This window comes from Tubulanus polymorphus, chromosome 11, assembly GCF_964204645.1.
Source record: "Tubulanus polymorphus chromosome 11, tnTubPoly1.2, whole genome shotgun sequence".
NCBI lineage: Eukaryota > Metazoa > Nemertea > Palaeonemertea > Tubulaniformes > Tubulanidae > Tubulanus > Tubulanus polymorphus.
The window spans coordinates 10422894-10442450 of NC_134035.1; the positions used below are offsets into that span (position 1 = coordinate 10422894).

At 39.4% G+C, this 19557-nt stretch overlaps 1 protein-coding gene across 1 annotated transcript; it reads right to left on the minus strand.

The window, feature by feature from the left end:
• Positions 1–605: 605 nt before the first annotated feature.
• LOC141913329 (sperm-specific sodium:proton exchanger-like) lies at positions 606–19112 on the minus strand. Its single transcript, XM_074804834.1, has 27 exons — positions 19056–19112; positions 17783–17976; positions 17082–17336; positions 16325–16462; positions 15638–15760; positions 14592–14750; positions 14040–14148; positions 13807–13950; positions 12908–13079; positions 12517–12598; positions 11998–12179; positions 11154–11294; positions 10713–10810; positions 10425–10485; positions 9422–9700; positions 8845–9057; positions 7608–7809; positions 6979–7127; positions 6277–6402; positions 5766–5864; positions 5362–5505; positions 4326–4463; positions 3399–3513; positions 2922–3004; positions 2256–2438; positions 1257–1414; positions 606–738 (listed from the first exon to the last, which is right to left on the minus strand). Exons 2-27 carry the CDS (start codon positions 17883–17885, stop codon positions 606–608), a joined length of 3789 nt encoding a protein of 1262 aa, XP_074660935.1. The 5' UTR covers positions 17886–17976; positions 19056–19112.
• Between the last annotated feature and the right edge of the window lie 445 nt (positions 19113–19557).

A 19557-nucleotide genomic window follows, 5' to 3' on the forward strand; every position in this document is an offset into this window, starting at 1 on the left:
AAGTAAAGATAAGATACGATTTATGGAAAAAACAGTTAACCTTTTAAAAACCCAACAGAGATCAACGATAAATTCTGTGTAACAATGAACACGTTTAATTCACGGGATATGCATAGCCTGTGATAACAAATTTAGTACATCAATGAAAATGGCACATGCTTCAGCCAAAAACATCCATCAATTCCATTAAATATACCGATATACTTGAAACAAAGATTGCACCGATTAAAGATTGCAAAAAGCAACATTGAGCAATCAAGGGCACGACCCTTTTAAGAAAAACTTAATTACATCGAATAAATCAGTATTCAACAACTACAGAAAATCAAGAACATGTCATGTCTAGTCGGGCATGCAGTACACCATCTCAATCAGGCTTTCTACACATTTTCATTAACAGATTCAACGAATGTCCGTTAACCTGAAAATTATTTCACCGAGGGAAAACAGCGACACAAACAAACATCAAACATTCTCAAATTATAAACCATAAAAACAAAATATCATGGACGGATTGAGAAATTCATTCGTTCTAAAATGCAACAGCAATAAATACACGAATATTTTACGAGATATGAAACAGTTAATATAAAACACTGATCATTTCAAACGTCTTCGTACGAAGTTTTGTCTTTCTCCTCGTCGGGGGTTTTGATAGTGGGCGTTATTTCGATGACGCGCGGAGCTCCACCGCCGACCGCTGATACCGGGGGTAGAGGTGGTAGATGACTGTCCGACCTGTATCGATCAAATAACAATAACTATATATCTAAAATCATGAACGCAACATTCATACAACATTTTTGAACAGGTCCTTACAGACATTCCTGAATATAAGGAGTTCTCATGGAATTTTAAAGGGAGAAAATATATCGGGGAATTAGTGTCTGCATCACTTTGCAATCTATTTTACACTTATCGCGTTTGTTTAGGAGACTGTCGACTCAATCAATTGCATGTATTTGATTGGAAACTCAAATAGTTCAATTGACCCAGTGAACCGGTGTCTCTGTGGCTCGGTCAAATCTACCATAATATGGTGTCATCCGCAGATGAGATAACTTCTAGTGTAGTATGTTAAACAACTTATCCAGCAGGGCAGCCACCTCCCCGGGCCCACTATTAACATAATCGTTTAGTTTTCCCTGTTAGAAAACTAAATTCCTTGAATGAATAGCGTGGTCAGCAGCATATCCGAATTCCCCGAGTTTTCCCTGAAACGAACCTCACTAATATGAATCACACATCATACGTACCGTCGATTGTCTTTGAGCAGCGAATTCAGTTTGGGAAATCGTTTAGCGAAGTCTCCGTCCTGAGGTTTATCAGACTCGACCGGCGGCAGCTGATGTAGATTCATCTTGTGACTGCTCGCTCTGGCTATCAGTCGACCAACACTGCCGCGTTTAGCCAGCTATGAATAGAATATCGACGGAAATTTATAACTTAGATTCGAAATATGATATTGATATTGATATCTATTTCCACCAGTTTCAATGAATATGAGTAAGGCCCTATTTTTCATTCACACTCCTACACAGGTAGGTAATGATGATTTTTTCCCAGGGACAAGCTAACAAGCTGGGCTGGTTTTCAACAATGACATACTATCAGAAACCAGGATCAACCATGGTATCTCGGTGGTCATTACCCAGGTTGAACATTCATCCCCCCAGGGATTCCTTTGATACCCGGTCGATAAAACCGAGCCCTGTATACGAAACTGACCCTTGCATCATATTGGACAGAAAAAGGAACTTAATTGGAATATATAAAATATGAAACTTTTATCAAAATTCTTAGAGACTATTATACTATGGATGAAAATCAGTTATGATTGGTGATAGATCTAAAGCCAATCTCAAGTCGACTAAGATCCGATCAGATCGTCGGATCATAAACGGTCAAGTCTGCGATGTTTTTATCAGGAACTTTAAAAACATTAGTCATAACGACGACTGTGACGAATTGATCGCAGACCTATCGTAAGCCGAATCGTCAGGATAGAACAAGTTCTATTTCCTATGAATGAACGTAGTCGACTCGACTGCACTTGAGATCATGAGACAAACGAATCAGCAATCAGTCATCATGTGTGTACTACCGCTGTTCTTATGACGATCTAGTCAGGTCTTAAGTCAAACTGACCCAGGCTTAAGGCTGTCGTCGTACAACCAGGCCTTCCCGCCGAGGAATGAAAAATGGCTATTACAATTTTGGACTCAGGTCAGGCGGGGAGAATGAAAGATACTTACATCGTGCGAGCTAATACGATTAACAAGATCCAAACGAAGTTTAGAGGCGTGACGCAGACACAGCGAGCTCGCTTGCTTCGCGGCGAGGCCGGTTATCGACGAACGCGCGTCGGACACCGGCACGAATCCGGTATCTTCGACCGGTACGACGAGAATCACGTTCTTCAAACCCGGTTCCTTCACCTGTGAAAATAACGAGACGTCGCGTTTCAATCTGATCGGAAAGCTGAAGCCAGAAATTGATTAATAATGATAAATGTTATCTAAATAGCGCGAGTATCCTGTAACAGTTCGAATGCACTCTCCTAGTAAGAGTATTGTCCGAATTGGGTCTGTCGATGTGTCCCCAACTCTTCAGGGAGTGGCCACTTTTATTTGACTTGCTTTCCCCCCTATTCCCTGACATGTACGTTGTCATGCACTTAGAAGTAAATTAGAAATGTAATACTGATGAACTGAATCACACAGGATTCTAGCAGGTTTATTTTTGTATCAAATCACAATCGTAAACTGGCGTTTGCCGCAGAGTAACTGACTTAAGTGTGCGAAGAAAGATTTCAAGTCGATCCGTGTTGGAACTGGCAGCCAGAATAGATTTAATGAGTTTCGATCTTTCCTTTTAGTAGGAAATCCGCAATTACAGACAGTACTGAAATAGGTACTTACAGTGAATATGAGTTTATTTGTCGTATTGTTGATATAACACGGACCCTGGTAGAGATCTTTAGTGTACGCGTTGAAGGCATAACCTGTGGAATAAAATAATAACATGTCTATAATTACAAGCTATTGGATCATCAGCGGAAACAAAGGGGGAGGGGGTGTTCTGAACTTCTAGTTTTTCAAAGATTTGGTGTCGGTAATGCACGTGCTGTCTCTGAGAGCCGACAATCTCTGAACCCTGAAATCCAAGCTGCGCCCCTGTGAATCAAACTACAAAACTATGTAGCCCACATTTTCTTGTTACACATTTTTCAGTTTATATCATGCATTATCAATAATGTACTAATGTAACAACCTAATGAAAAGTATCATACAAAACGCTATGCTACACTACATTTCCACAGATAGAAATTTAGGGCAGTTTATCATTGGCCACTTCGAGAGATGAGGTCATCCCCGACACCTCTTATTCTTAAATACCTTGTATGAGGATAACATCTTTCATGGATGGCTGAATTTCGAACGTCTTTTTACCATAGATATCGGGCAGGTAAGAGATTTCCAGGTGTAGTTTAACCTTCTCCTGAGTCATACCCTGTAATGAATTAACATCGATTAGCACAGTATCAAAAGTTAAAACCATTCACCGATGAAGCCTGCCACATGTTCTGATTTCGAAGTCAATGATTTAGGCAGTTATTTTCTCAGATATTTCAATCTACATGTCGAAGCTCATCGTTTGTTCCCAAGGATACATAAATTCAAAATTCCCAAATATTAATCTAACCAAAAATATATTGAAATTCCTAAGTTTTTCCCAATTTCCTGGCACTGTGGGAACCATGTACCAAAATATGCTACAAAAATACAGTTAAACCTCGTTATAATGACTTAGGATATAATGATTGATCGGTTATTTCAAATCTAGAATTGCATACTGGATATAACAAACTTTTGGTTATATCAGTTTTTCTGGTCCCACGAAGTTTGTTGTAGTTATATAAAGATGTTTATTCCGAATATTAATATACATTATAATATAAATACCAGTACCAGGGTACAAGTACGTTATAGGCAAAAGGGTTATTAAGTTAAACATTTACAAGTAACAAATTCGGCGTAAACCAGACCTAAATTTAGAAATGTTACACGATGGTTTATATGAAATGGCTAACAGAGCAGGTACTGTACAAGTGTAGGTGTATAATGTTGGAATTGTTGGTAGTTACTAAGAATAAATTTTGAAACATTTTTTAGCATTTGAGTGTTAGTACGAAGGTCGAAAAGGGAGATGTTGCCGTTAAGTAGGAAGTTTATCTTATTGGTTTCAGTGAGATTTGAGATGTGATCAGTTATTTAGTTATTTTGTTGTAGCAACAAGCTGTATGTATGTGAGGTAGTAGTTACCTGGTATTGCGGTTGCCTCATTAAGACCGTAGCAGCGATTCTGATCGCGCAAACTCTCCACAATCGATACTCGAGCGACGGTTCGTCTTGGAACGCTTGCAACGCTAGATTCATGTCGCCTTGAGACAAATAATACGACTACAAATAGAAACATCGAGAGAGAACATGATGATCGATCTCCAGTATTTCAGAGCAAAACCCACAGTTAATTAATATAAGTTATCTTAGTTTCTCTGATGATAAAGTTTAGTAAAAACTTCGAAATGGTCAGAAAATAAACTGTTATATCATCAACTGTGGGTTTTGCTTGTTATCCCTGCCTAAGATAAAGCATAACAAACAGTACTGAACATAACATACTGTCTGTCTAAGTAATTTACTTGACTTGGTTTACCGAGTCGACCAGTCCTGTGGTTTACCGAGTCGACCAGTCCCGTGGTTTACCAAGACGACCAGTCCCGTGGTTAACCGAGTCGACCAGTCCCGTGGTTTACTGAGTCGACCAGTTCCGTGGTTTACCAAGTTGACCAGTCCCGAGGTTTACTGAGTCGACCAGTCCCGCGGTTTCCCGAGTCGATCAGTACCGTGGTTTACCGAGTTGACCAGTCCCGTGGTTTACCGAGTTGACCAGTCCCATGGTTTACCGAGTCGACCAGTACCATGGTTTACTGAGTCGACCAGTCCCGTGGTTTACTGAGTTGACCAGTCCCGTGGTTTCCCGAGTCGACCAGTCCCGTGGTTTCCCGAGTCGACCAGTCCCGTGGTTTACCAAGCTGACCAGTTCCGTGGTTTACCGAGTCGACCAGTACCATGGTTTACTGAGTCGACCAGTCCCGTGGTTTACCGAGTCGACCAGTCCCGTGGTTTACTGAGTCGACCAGTCCCGTGGTTTACCGAGTCGACCAGTCCCGTGGTTTACCGAGTTGACCAGTTCCGTGGTTTCCCGAGTCGACCAGTACCGTGGTTTACCGAGTCGACCAGTACTGTAGTCTACAGTATTCTACAGCGGCTTATAACGAACAGACCATGAATTTACCTGTACAGCTGTTTCACACATGACGTCAGCATTGCGCGGTTTATTCGTTATCAAACCCATTTCACCGATGATACTTCCTGTCGTCAGATAATCGACAAACAAGTCTTCATCGAAATACGCATCATCGCCGATCATAGCTTCGACCTGTAATCAACAAACAGCTCTCAATCTCTATCTCTCGAATAACAGTGCCAAATTCGGTTTTCGTATCTAGTCGACTGGTGGTCGGAACTAATAACCGAATGTGCTTGATTTCCAAACTATTTCTGGAATATAGTTCCGACTAACTGGCATCCGGTTTCACTTAGTTCGACTCTTGTCGACTAACTCAGATAACCGAAGTTGGCCCAGGTGCCGCCACTTTCTGCTTATGATTTACAGATCCACTTCAGACGAAAACTTACTCGCACGAGCCCGGATACAACGATATAAAGACCCTTCGGAGGATCGCCACGTTTCATGATCACGTCCTTGTAATCGAACGACACCAATTTGGCTTTTTGCTGAAAAATAGAAATCAACGATTACATTTTCGTATAGCGATCAATAAAATTAACAAAATCTTTGACAACAAATTTTTGGTGCCGTAATGAAATTCTCATTGTCTTACAAATATATTTATAACATATGGAGCCAGTTGCTGAAAAGTTGGTTAGAGTTAACTACCGGTAGTAGATAGTGACAATTAAAACCTAATTGTTACTATGGTATTTATCCACCGGTTATCTTTAACCAACTTTTGAGCAACTGACTCATGTTCGCTGATAGTTCCGACTAGGCCTTTATCCTAATAGTCATCTTCCCGAAACATTATGAACTCTATTTTTCATTCTAAGACTGAGATGTTTGTATTGTTAAAGCGCTGACAGTGTGTTATTATCAAATTAGGGCGCTGTTTGAATGGTTAAAATTCACCTTCACAAATCCGAGTAGATGATAATCACCGGCGATCCACGGTATATTACGCATGATCCTCTCGGGAGACGGAGGTGGAATATACGCCGGCGCGCTCTGTTGGCGTTTCATCAACTCTTCGACCATCTATCAACGAACAAACATCATCAGATCACTCGTCATCGGCAGCACAATGTTTTAATCGTTCGTGAACATCATTGTTCCCACCCTAACATGACTTCAAAAATTCTCAACTTTTTCTCAAGGATTTCATTGTAGAGGGGGAAATGTAACTTCCGAAATAAGATATAATACTTTCAAAATAAGATTTTTACTGTTTTTGCTTCCTGATATGGTTTCTTAACTGTTCTGAACTCTTGGCCCAAAATCTATGGATGATTTTTCGATTTTCCCAAAATGGAAATGGAGCCTTTGTGAAAGTACCATCTACAGGAATGTCAACAATTCATCTGCAACTGGTGGTCATAATCAACGTGATTTTCAAGAAAAATTGCTGAAGATAGTTGCCCTTGGGCAAGCAATTGACATCCCATGAGGTGCTATGTGATGTGCCAAATAAATTTCCAATATTTCCCAGATAAGAGAACTTAAAAACTTGAATACTCAGTACCAGTACCTCAAAAAGAAACAACTGAAGAACTAGAAAGAGATGTAGAAGCCTACTATTTTTTCAAACTATTCAACATTTTCATGCAGGCCTACCTGTTCAAGTTTACTCGATTCCATGTCGTCTAATAAACCATCTCCTCTCAGTTCAGATATCGTATCTCTCAGATTATTTAACACTACTCTGATCGCGTGACGTGTTTTCACTGATACGGCTATACCTGGCATATCTCTCTGTATCAAACCTATACAAAACCAATACATATCATACCACTTGTAAACAATTTCCATAATACTCATGTCAAGAAACATTAACTTCTATGTCATAGAGAAATACTAAAATTCACCCAGTCACTCAGAAAGTGTTAACAAATTAAATTAAACTATCGCAGTCAAGTAAGTTCAACTATCTTAAAACAGTCCAGGTCAGTGGCCACCTCGTAGTCATATTCAACAGCAGCTTAATGAGTAAGAGCCCTACCATAAAAGTTATGAAATCTTTCAATACCATACGGCACGCAAAATAAAATAAAACGACAGAGTCGGAGAAAGAAATATTTTCAAATCAAAAACAAACATAACATTTCATCATCTAGAACCCAAGCTCTAGTTTCATGGTAAAGTTCAAGCTAAAAACAATTAAGTTTTGAATTTCTGTCGACATTGAAATTATGAAGTAACCAATGGCAATTAAACATGAAATTTGAGACCCCGATTTTACGAACCTAATTCTTTGACGACTTCTAATCGTCCGCTTTCGATGATTCCGCACATTTTTTTCGCGATCTTCTTGTCGTCGATCATCTGATCGAGCAGTTTGCGCACCTCCTCCTCGCCGACGACGTAGCCCATACCGACGTCGTAGCCGAAACTGAGCTGTTTGTTGATTCGTCCGTTCAAAAACGCGATTATCGGTGGAATTACCGCCTGAATTGAATGATAATTGAAATTCAGTTATTTCACAATCTTTTACCATATTAGGCCTACAAATGCCGAGGCCATTTTTTAGGGTGGTCACTTTTATGTGACTTGCTTTCTGCTAAACTTGCCCTGTCTATTCCCTGACATGCACACCTGTTTTGCTGACTTGATCAGCTAAGAATTTTTTTTCTTAATATTATTTGACAAAGAATAATAATATTTAAGGTTTGCTTGGGTACAATGTACAGCAAAATGATAATTTTTAACAAAAAAAACTAAGAATCCAATCAATTAATAACCACTCCAAGCTTAGTAATGGGAGTGTCTCTAATCAAGAATACCATGAAACCTGGAACAGCGCAGTTTTATAAGTATTCAATGAATTTGTATCTTATATATTGTCTGTTTTAAGCAGTTCTGGCAAAAAAAAACAATCTTTAACCCTATTAGGCCTACAACTGCCGAGGCCATTTTATAAGGTGGTCACTTTTATGTGACTTGCTTTCTGCTAGACATGCCCTGTCTATTCCCTGACATGCACATTGGTTTTCCTGACTTGATCAGCTAAGAATCCATTTTTTTTTCTTAATATATGTGACTTTATTTGACAAAGAATAATGATATTTAAGGTTTGCTTGGGTACAATGTACACCAATAGCAACACCAAAATGATAATCTTTAACAAAAAAAAACTAAGAATCCAATCAATTAATAACCACTCCAAGCTTAGTAATGGGAGTGTCTCTAATCAAGAATACCATGAAACCTGGAACAGCGCAGTTTTAGAAAGTATTCAATGAATTTGTATCTTATTTATTGTCTGTTTTAAGCAGTTCTGGGAAAAAAAAAACAGGACGTGGGTACATCCGGTATCTTGTATGATACAACCAGTCATACACATTCGTCCCCCATGCTTTGATCATTAGAGGAAATTTGTCAAATCATCTTTTCTTACTTTCCTTTTAAAACATAATGCTAAGGGTTCAACATTCTTTATCCACCACTATCTCCGACAATAAGATATGAATACAATGATTTTACCTTGAATAATCGTAAAGCCCTGGTGATTCGCAGCAATCGGAAAACCTTCGCGACTCGGGCGACTCTCACGATCTGCGTCGCGCTCAACTGGAACCCGAGCGAACTCTGCTCGATCGACAAATCCAAAATGATGTCGACCAACGAAAATATGAGAATAACCAAATCGAGCTGATTCCAATGACTGGAGAAATAGTGCTTCCGAAAACCCAGAATCTGTCAAACAATCACGAGAAACAAAAAACATTTAGAAATTCATAATTAATCATAAGCATTTCATATAAGGTGATTCATATTCTAGAAAATCAAGGTTTGATAAACTATCACCCTAAAGATAGTTGATTCAATAAACCTAAGGGTCACCATACCATGCCAACTACATGTATGTAGTTCAGACCACTCTCATTTATCTAATTGTAAAAATTTTCAAAAAAACATTAGAGTACCAAAAAGGTAGTTTAATTGAAAATGAACTAGAAATGATTCCAATATCGAGATGATTTTGATTTTTTGCTTTTGTTTGGAGCCCTAGTAGAAACTACTCTCCCCCCCAATAGATACAACCTGATGATCTTTTTACCTTGATGATAGCTTCGATCAAGTAGATGATGAAATAGATATAATTGATGATTCTCAGCGACAGCATTATCTCCAAGTAGGTCGGGTCGGTTTTTTCGTACTGGTCTTCGACGGCCAATTCCAGCACGATCGGGATCAAATTCGTGAAGATCGCCACGTAAATGAAAACCTCGAACGCGATGCTGTTCGCCGCGAAGTACGGACCCATGAGACACTCGCGTTCCGGCGGCGGGATCTGCGAGTACGACGAACTTTTGATCCACGTCTCCAAACGGGAACGCTGCAACGAAACAACGATTTAAACAATACTACCGCTATAAACAGAACTTTGTTCTTCGGACAATTGTCTGAGAGATTGATGCTCCCTGCATCTTTTGATCTTAAAATAGGGATTGACCCTGTTATTTATTTGGTTGGTAAATTTCGTTTGAATTTTTTTTGATTGAGTGTCCCTTACAGACCCACCACACCTGCCGGGAGCAAAAACAGGAGCTCCCTGTCTTAGCCTCAATATTCAAATTGTCACTATTTTGCGATGAACTTGTTATTATGTCATGTACTTGTTGTTTCCAACTAAGAAGACATCATCACTATCGCAAAGTTTCTTTACGGCCTATAATCAGTATCATTGTTTTTTGTTTTTTTCCGATGGATTTAACTAGACAATCCTCAACGATCTTACACTTAAGCGTTATTGCAACAACTTATTTTTTTCTGAAATTCAAGATTGTCGAAACTGAACTCGGTTAGAAAATTCTGTGAATCTAAAATGACCTTCAGAGGAAATTTTAGATGAAATCTTTGTCTCTTATCGTTCTTCTCAATTTGCGTTATTAAATTCGGCAGTCAACAGTTACCTCCTATTTTTTCTACTCAAATTTCAAAGTCTAACCCCCATGTTTCATTTCAAGTAGGATTGCTGGCTTTTTTTATTAGAAACGCGCTGAATATGAAGAATAGATTAAAATGTTGCTAATAGGAGGCCGGTTTTTGAAATGTCTTACCAGATAGGCGTATATACCACGTACTTCCCACGATCTCTTCATCTCAGTCACATCCATGTATCTGGTAATAGTAGACAGTACGAAATTAACATCTTAATTATCATCAGTTAATATTCACAATGAATCCCGTTTTTAAGATTTAGAAATACATAATACGCGATCAACGTTCTCCACAACAGGTTTTAGAAGAGCGGCCACCCCTTTCATTTTCACATCCGCCCCTCTGAAAATCAGTCACACCTTATAAAATATCATCTGTCCCTAGATATCTCACACACACACACTTACCCTTTATCTTTGTCGACAGCTTCTTCAGTCATTTCGATAAGACGTCGTACCGCCTCACGAGACAACATTCCCTGCTCAAACTGTTTCCAGTAACTCGTCTAGAACAAATCGACAAAACATGTGTAAATTTTCCCCTAATTCATTGAAAAATGGGGTGATTTCATTTACGACTACCAGTACCAGTGCATAGTTTAATCGTTAGTGACACTAGTACAAAGGAATATCAAAGACATTAAGCAAATGAGAATGAAAACTGAGGAGACATAATTTTCAGAGGCTCCTGATGAAATTTCAATATAGCACCATGAAAGATGGCATTATCAGGTGCAGTTCGTGAGTATTTTCAGGCACAAGACAGAAAATACCACGCATCATTGTTTTGAAATGATTCTCCTTTTACATGATCAGATTGCCTAATTCGGAGAGAGAAGATTTTCTTACTCGTTGAGCTTTCAGTAATCTTATACGAGCCTCCTCTTCCATTTCCTGCCATTCTTTAGGAGACGGGTCATTCGGCACGCAGCCCTCGCAGTCGGGGCAGACGCTGACTCTCTTCAAATACGTCAAATTAGCCAACTCTGCCTGAAATACAAAACGTAAGCGATCAACAGACACGGCAACCAACTCTTATGTTTGTTAAATTATTATCCTGATTGATAAATTAATTTCTGAAAGTGATCCGAAAACATCGAGCTGTCTTGACATAGAAAGGCAGAAGATAGACATAGAAAGGCAGAAGATAGACATAGAAAGGCAGAGGATAGACATCTGAAAGGCAGAAGATAGACATCTGACAGGCAGAAGATAGACATTTGACAGGCAGAAGATAGACAGAGAAAGGCAGAAGATAGACATAGAAAGGCAGAAGATAGACATAGAAAGGCAGAGGATAGACATCTGAAAGGCAGAAGATAGACATCTGACAGGCAGAAGATAGACATTTGACAGGCAGAAGATAGACAGAGAAAGGCAGAAGATAGACATAGAAAGGCTGAAGATAGACATAGAAAGGCAGAAGATAGACAGAGAAAGGCAGGAGATAGACAGAGAAAGGCAGAAGATAGACATCTGACAGGCAGAAGATAGACAGAGAAAGGCAGAAGATAGACATTTGGAAGGCAGAAGATAGACATAGAAAGGCAGAAGATAGACATTTGGAAGGCAGAAGATAGACATAGGAAGGCAGAAGATAGACATTTGAAAGGCAGAACATAGACGTAGCAAGGCAGAAAATAGAGAAAGGCAGGAGATAGAAAATTTCAATAAAACTTCAATCGACGCGTACCTCTTCGTTGTTAGTTTTATAGGGATCGACTATTGGCGTGTGTTTATCGACGAAATCCCAATCAGAATCGGCGAGAAATCGATCGGTTTTCAGCATGCTCAACGTACGTTCTTTAGTCTGTTTCAGCGTACGTACCGCTCCACCCATAGCCATTCGTTTTGGCACCGAAATATCACTCATACCTAGCAACAGAAAGGATACTTGGTGTAGTGGTTGAACCTGAATTTTTTTGCCATTTGGCGCGATAGCTGGGCCAATTTCATTTCAGTTTTCCTGACTATTTCCTGCTGACATGTAAGTTGTTTTCCTCTAGGAATGTGAAATCTTTTATCTGCTCTGAATCCAATCGATTAATAGTCAAATACATGAGACAGTATCTGTTTGATTTTACGCACAATCTCAACTAATTTCCCTGACTTTTCCTTGATTTCCAGACTGTGGTTGTGATTGCTCTGCTGATTTCAAAAAATAAGTTCAAGCTGCTTTGTCTTATGTTTAAGCATATAGCGTTCATCTTACCTAAGATTTTCAACAGCCACTTTGTGGTGGTGGCATTCAACAGCAGGGACAGTAACACTATTCCAGCCGTATGCAACAACACCTGAAACAAATCACGAATGGTCAATGATCACAACCAGGACAGAATCAATGAAAATTTCTTAAAATTAAACATGGTATGTACATAAATTTTGAGCTCCACGGTATGTGGCATAAAAAGGGAATCAAAACATCTTGACAGACACTTTTCGTAAATTTTCCAGTCATTCATTTTCATGATTGTATCGCTGATTTTCCAAACTTTCACATTTTTTCCACAAATTTTTAAGCACTGTATTCATTTTTCACAATTTCTCATATCAATCCGACCACCGAATGTACAAATAACGAAATGCTATCCAAATACTATTACCTTGTTTCCGATTCGATCGGGATCAATCTTCTGATTGCGTGCGACTAGCAGCGCTAACGCTAAACTGACCGCTCCGCGTAGACCACCCCACGTTAATACAACACCAGTTCGCCAGCTCATTCCATAACCAAGATTAGAGAGAATCGGACTGAACAACAGAATCATCAAACCCCTGAAAACAAACAACGTTAAATGTATTATTAGATAAGCAGTTCGATTTCTTGATTTCCGGAGTCGGTGTTCTCAATACGCTATTATTATAGAGGGGCTGCATTTGTATAACACTGCAGATCACTAAAGGCCAAGCTTTTGAAAATTAAGCTTTATTTTTAATCTGCCATTTCCTCTCACATTGACTCACTACGGTATAAAGCAATAATCATCGCTATAAGCAATGATCGAACATCGACAAATCTTGGAAGTGGCTCGAGCTATTTATGATTCGATGCAAAACTGAGAGGATAAGGGGTCCGGCTCCAGAAAATCAAAGTCATCTTTGATGGATAGTGAGGGTTAAGCTATTCTCTATGGATTGAGTTGAAAAGGCTTGCAGGGTTTATACATGGTCAGGATCCGCCACCATCGTTACGTCATACGGGGTACTTTTAATGTTTTGAAAGTGTAGGAAATCATCTCCATGAAAACCTTAAAATTGATCAAATTGCATAATGTCTTCTTTACCACTAACCAGGGTAACCACTTGCTTTTCCCCTGACTATTTCCTGACATGCACGTTCTTTTCCCGGACTGAATCTGCTAAGAATTCAATCTATTAACACAGTCAAATACGTACAAGCCATAGACGAAAACTGTTTGAATTTACGCGCGATCCAGTAATGTCTTCTTTACTTATCTTCGCTCGAACAAAAATATATCAAACAGAATAACGTGAGAGATACCTGATGACAGTAACGGCGCAGTATAGCGCGAGGATGTAGAATGCATCGATCGGCGTGAACGCCGTCAAACCTTGTTCGACGATTAACACTCCGACCAGTATGAAAATCAACGTATTCGCCAAATACGCCAACATCTGCCAGAACCTAACGATACGAAAATATGACGCAACAATTCGTTGAAATGTCTAATGACGCATCAAAAATGAATTACGAAGAAAAGATTCCGATCGAACCTGTGCAAAAACGCTTCGACTTCGGGACTGATACTGGTCTTATCGGCGCTCATTACAACCCCCAAAACAACTACGGCTAAAACTCCCGACACAAACAAGAAATTTTCACCTACAACAAAACGTATTTATGAAGTTTCGGAAGGTATTTACCGTTTATACATTGTAACTCCATCTGGAGACTATGAACTGGTGAATTAATGGACTAATGTTTGGATACATTGTTGAATGTGTTTAAAAATCAAGTATTCCTAAGGATTTCACATTCCTAGGAGCCTGATTTCATAGAAAAGGTGTTTTGTTTAAAGACTGGCTTGCAAATAAATCTGCACGTAACACCACTGACCATAATAAAAGCAAGAAACCATAGTACATAGACTGTGGCTGCCATGGAGTCAATTGCCTTGTTGATCCCACAAGATTTGAGGCAAGCAGGGTCTTATTTACTGACAAATTCCTAAATTTTCCCAGAGGGATTAGTTTCACCTCCACTATGGGAGGGCTTTGAGGTTTGGGTTTATAAACAGAGTATTGAATATGAGACTATTAACATACCCGTGTAGAATATAACATAAGTGACACTGAGAGTTACAGTGATTTCTGTAATTGCGTCGTTGAATATTTTAGAAAGCCAAAACGTTGTCAGTTTTCCCATCACTAAACCGTACAATGGACCACCGAACGCGTACAGCATACTCCAACCAACCAGTTCCACTGAAAATAAGAGAAACAAACTGTCAAAATAGTCGTATCACCTGAGTAAAACAAAGTAATCAGAATAGAAATATTTCTGCTTCAGTTCTGAATAAAAGTTTTCAGAGTCTAGCTAACTCTGACCCCTAGAACTGTGAACAAGGCTTAAATTCATCGACATATGCGATATACGTGTATAGTCAAAGTTTTTGTAATTTGGACCATCATTATGGTGATGACTTCCAAATGTCGACTTTATGAATTGGAAATACAACCATCTGGCACTGGAAAATTATGACGAATTTGACTGTGCATCATAGGGCCAGAGACTGACACAGAAACCATCAGTCGTTATAAATCGAAATTTTGTAGATCCTTCGAATCCAGGTGGCAGAGTTTCAGAATTATTTGAGAAAAAGGAACCGCGCACCTGCTTATAATGCTATGAGTGGCGTGAGGGTTGAACGAAGTTCGCACAAGATCTAACATCAAGGTTTTACTTACAATCAGATGATTGCGGCGTTACTGCTGCTAAACTTGTCGACACATCTGTAGTTGACGTATTCACAGCTGTTGTATTCGCTTCAGAAGAGAGAACTCGAAATCAAATGCTACGTTTATATTGAAGAAATCATTATGAAATTCTGAGAACAAGATCACATATATATAGAATTGAATTACTTCCGGTCAAAGTTGACCCATCAACTCTGGAAATGGTCACTCCTTGATGTAACTAAATCACGGTTACATCAGTAACATGAATTCAAGATTCCCTTTTTTCAGTTACATGAATTGGAAATTTCCCGCATCAGAAGAAACTGATCGAAGACTGATTTCGCATTACTGTGGGAACCGCCTTACATGTTTGGGGAAGATTTTCCTCATTTTAATAGAAACATTTAACGTACCGGCAGCAGAAGCGGCTAAAGTTCGTTCGGTGAGCGTTTCAAAAATATCGAACATGACGATCGCGGCTCCGTCGTTTAACAACGATTCGCCTTCTATTAACATCGCCAGGTGTTTGGACGCTCCTGAAACGATTACCAAAATGTTTTCAAGCTTTCAACCATCCCAGTGCATCTACACCGCAGTACAGTGTATAATTCGGTGATAGACTCTGAGTACACCGCATCATAGTGTATTGATGTTATTGTGGATTGAGAATGATTTTTATTTATTCAGTTGAACTCGTTTCAGTTGTCATAGGATAATACATGACTCAAGTCCTGTAATCGAGTACAAAATTGTTTATTTCCACTAACTAAGTGAAAGTAGTGATTCAAATAAGTTGTCATAAAAAGTTCAACCCAGCTATGAGGCACCAAATCTGACAAAAAACTGGTATAATGAAGTTATGTACAGTTAACCGGGTGTAGAAAAAATACCGAGAGGTATAGTATATATAGGTTAACTACTTATTTGACGCACAAGCTTTCGCCGCTGATGTAGCTTCATCAGGTAAATGAGTTTACCTGATTTACCAGATGAAGTTACTTACATTAGTAGCGAAAGCTCGTGCGTCAAATAAATAGTTAACCTATAGGCCTATAATGGTACTACTCATCTCGTTATCTAATAATGAAGTTGAAACTTACCGACATCTTTGAGTAGAGCGACGACGGCGACCGGATCGGTAGCGCTCAGTATTGAGCCGTACATTAACGCTTCAGGCCAGCCCCAGTTATAATCGTAGCTGTAGATGGCAAATACGGCCGTCAAAAATGACGCTAAAACTACAAACAAATGAAATCATCATATTTTGATATAATTCAATATCATAATATATATAGAATAATATTTAATATCTAACGACTGCTGACATTGTTTCATTATCGTTTACACAAACTGAAATCATCCCGTTTATACAATCATCATTGTAGAGTCTAGATGATCGTTTAAAGCGTGTTGCCTGAGGCCAGTTGCTCAAAAGTTAATTAAAGATAACCAGCGGATAAATACCCTAGTTATAATAAACTTGTAATTGTCACTACGTCGACTAACCTCTAGTTAATTCTAACCAACTGGCCTCTGGTGTTTGTAGTTACTAGAGTTACATAGTATTCATATAGTTACAAGATGATATTGGGAGAAAGTATGGTAACGCTGCGTCAAGCCCCCTCAGAAATTTAGGGGGCCTTGGTTTGGTAGTCATTTGTTTGCCGGAAAGCTGTTCAATAAAGCTCAAGGAAATATTTTGGACTCTCTTTCTTGTTTCTTGGGATTTAGTATCTTTCAACACGGACAAGGTGTTTCATCAACGGTTGTCCAGAATGTAGGTTTGTACACATTATATTCCCCATGCAACAATACTATGACCACGATTTCAGATCGTAGAACAATTTCGAAACTTACTCAATCCGGGAACGGAGAGAAGCAAAATCTGAGCGAAACTTCTGAAGAACGTGTGAGCTTCCATATCAAACGCGGATTCGAACACGAGCACGGGTAGAAATACGAAGAGGATAATGTGAGGATCGGCTCGCGCCATCGTCGTGTATTCCTGTACGCTTTCGACGTAACGAGACAACGTTCCGAACAATAGACCGACGACCATCAAAAACACCGTATACGGAATCGGTAGCCTTTTCAGTAACGAGCGCGAGATCGCTGAAACATATGGAAAATATGTCAAACCTGTTTAAGAGCAAACTCTTTCAAACGATGTCATTTCGAAAAAACCTAACTGGATTCACGTAACTTGTATTTCCAGGAAAAACAAGTTTCGTGAATGCTTTTGGGGTCATTCATTTATTTCATACGCATTAGGGGAGGGGGAAGGGTCAGTGCAATTGCGTACTGTAATGCTTAATGTATACGAAAAAATGGCCGATTTTGCGTACAGAGTAGGATGGAAAAATTCAAATTTTATGCAAACGTAATTAATGAATGATCCCTTTCTGAATGATGGAGACTTAAAATACAGAATTATGAAATTTAACTATAATTGAATTAAGAAAATTCTTCAAAAATAATTTAGACTACTGTGTAATTTACGGCGAGCTCAGATCAGACTCCACGACAGTTCTTTTTAAAGTCAATCACAATATACTCACCTCCGATCATACATGCCGAGAATATGAATAAGATGACGGCTACGCTCGTATGGCCGGGTGGACATGCTCTGAAATCAGAGACAAGAGAACCGTTCGCAGCCATAACGGAACACATTCGAGGTGTAGCTAGTCAGCGTCGCAGTGCTCAACTATCCACATTTGACAATCGATGATACGTCTTCAAACCCAGCCATCTGAAAATGAGAAATCATATTTGTCCAACTTTCCAACCAAAAAATAGAGCAATCGAAAAAAAAAAAATATTCGAATTTTCGAAAACCTTGGACAAAACTGGCTGCGGTTCTTTTTTCATGATTGAAAATGTTCACAAACCAGATAGGTATATAAGCCTACTCAATTATAAAGGCTTACCACCAACCATTAATTAGCTAGGCCTAACTCGGGGTTGGGCTGTACCATTGTCTGCAAGGGTGGATTTATGAAAAGATTAAGAGTTTCTTGTTACTGGTGTAAGGGTCCATGCATGCACTAAGAATAGATACCCCTCACCACTATTGTTTGCAATTATAAATGCAGCAATTACCCCCAGCAATCAAATAATCTAAGCTCTTTTGCAGAGGAATTTTTTTAGCTGAGTGAAAGACCGGATTGTCGTTTTAGAATGAACTAATCAAATCAATTAATTAAAATATTTAGGCCCATTCAAAATACAATTCGCTGAATACTCAGGATCAGAAAACATGCATAAAGTTGAAACACTACTTAGAAATTCATTCTAATCGATACAACTGTGTAATTGATATTGTTGAAGAAATGAATGGAATGACATTGTTCATAACTTCATTGTTCGTTCTGTTGAACTGCCCGGGGGGGGGGGGGGGGACTAACTAATAAAGCCGGGTAAGGCCTATTGTTTATAGAAGAAATTAATAAATGGGCGGAACTATTAAACTAAAAGTACAGTGACTCCAGTGAGTGAGGGAGCCCGGAGAGTGAGTGACAACAAACAGTGTACTTAAGTGTAGGCCAAACTCATTCATGGCTTAAAAGGCCTTGGTGGTAATCGAGTGAACTATGTGAAAACTTTAATCATAGCCAGGAGTAGAGCATAACAAAGGTTTTAGCGAAGTGTGACCACCATGCTGTGGCCGGCACACCGCCGACCCGACCGGACAGAATGCAGACCGCGGCCGAGCGAGGCGTGTGTGGTCTGGTGTGGCTTTTTTGTCGGCTGCTTTCTTGCAGTAAATCGATCAGTTTAAACAGCTGCTGTACGGTCAGCTCGACAGCTAACTGTAAAACCACTATTCACCATAATCAGGCTCATTTACGCGGACATTTACTAGAAAATATAGATTACATTTTGACCGGTCGCGGTGTCTGCGCGAGCGCTAGCAACCATACCAGTGTGAAATACGTCATTGAAATACGCGCTCGATGACGTCATAGCTCGCGTTCCACAGCTTTAAGCGAGGGCGCCACTTGACGGTTAGTCCGTTGATTCGGGTTCGCGCCGGGTCATCCATCTAAATCTATCCATATAGTCATGATATTTATGAATTTATGATAATGTGCAGGTATGCAACCAAGATTTTGGTGAAATTTGCAAAAGCTATATCATGCACGATTTCAGGTCTTTGATTCTGGCGAGTTAGGCAGTCCTAGAGGCCTAGGCCTACTGCAAGGTGACCGATGATAGGCCCTGCTAAAAATCAGGGTCCAGGATTTAACACATCGTTTTAGCAGTACAAAAAACTGTTGATATTAGCCCTGTGCTCTGAATATTGTCGCAGACTTAACAGTCTCCAGTTGGG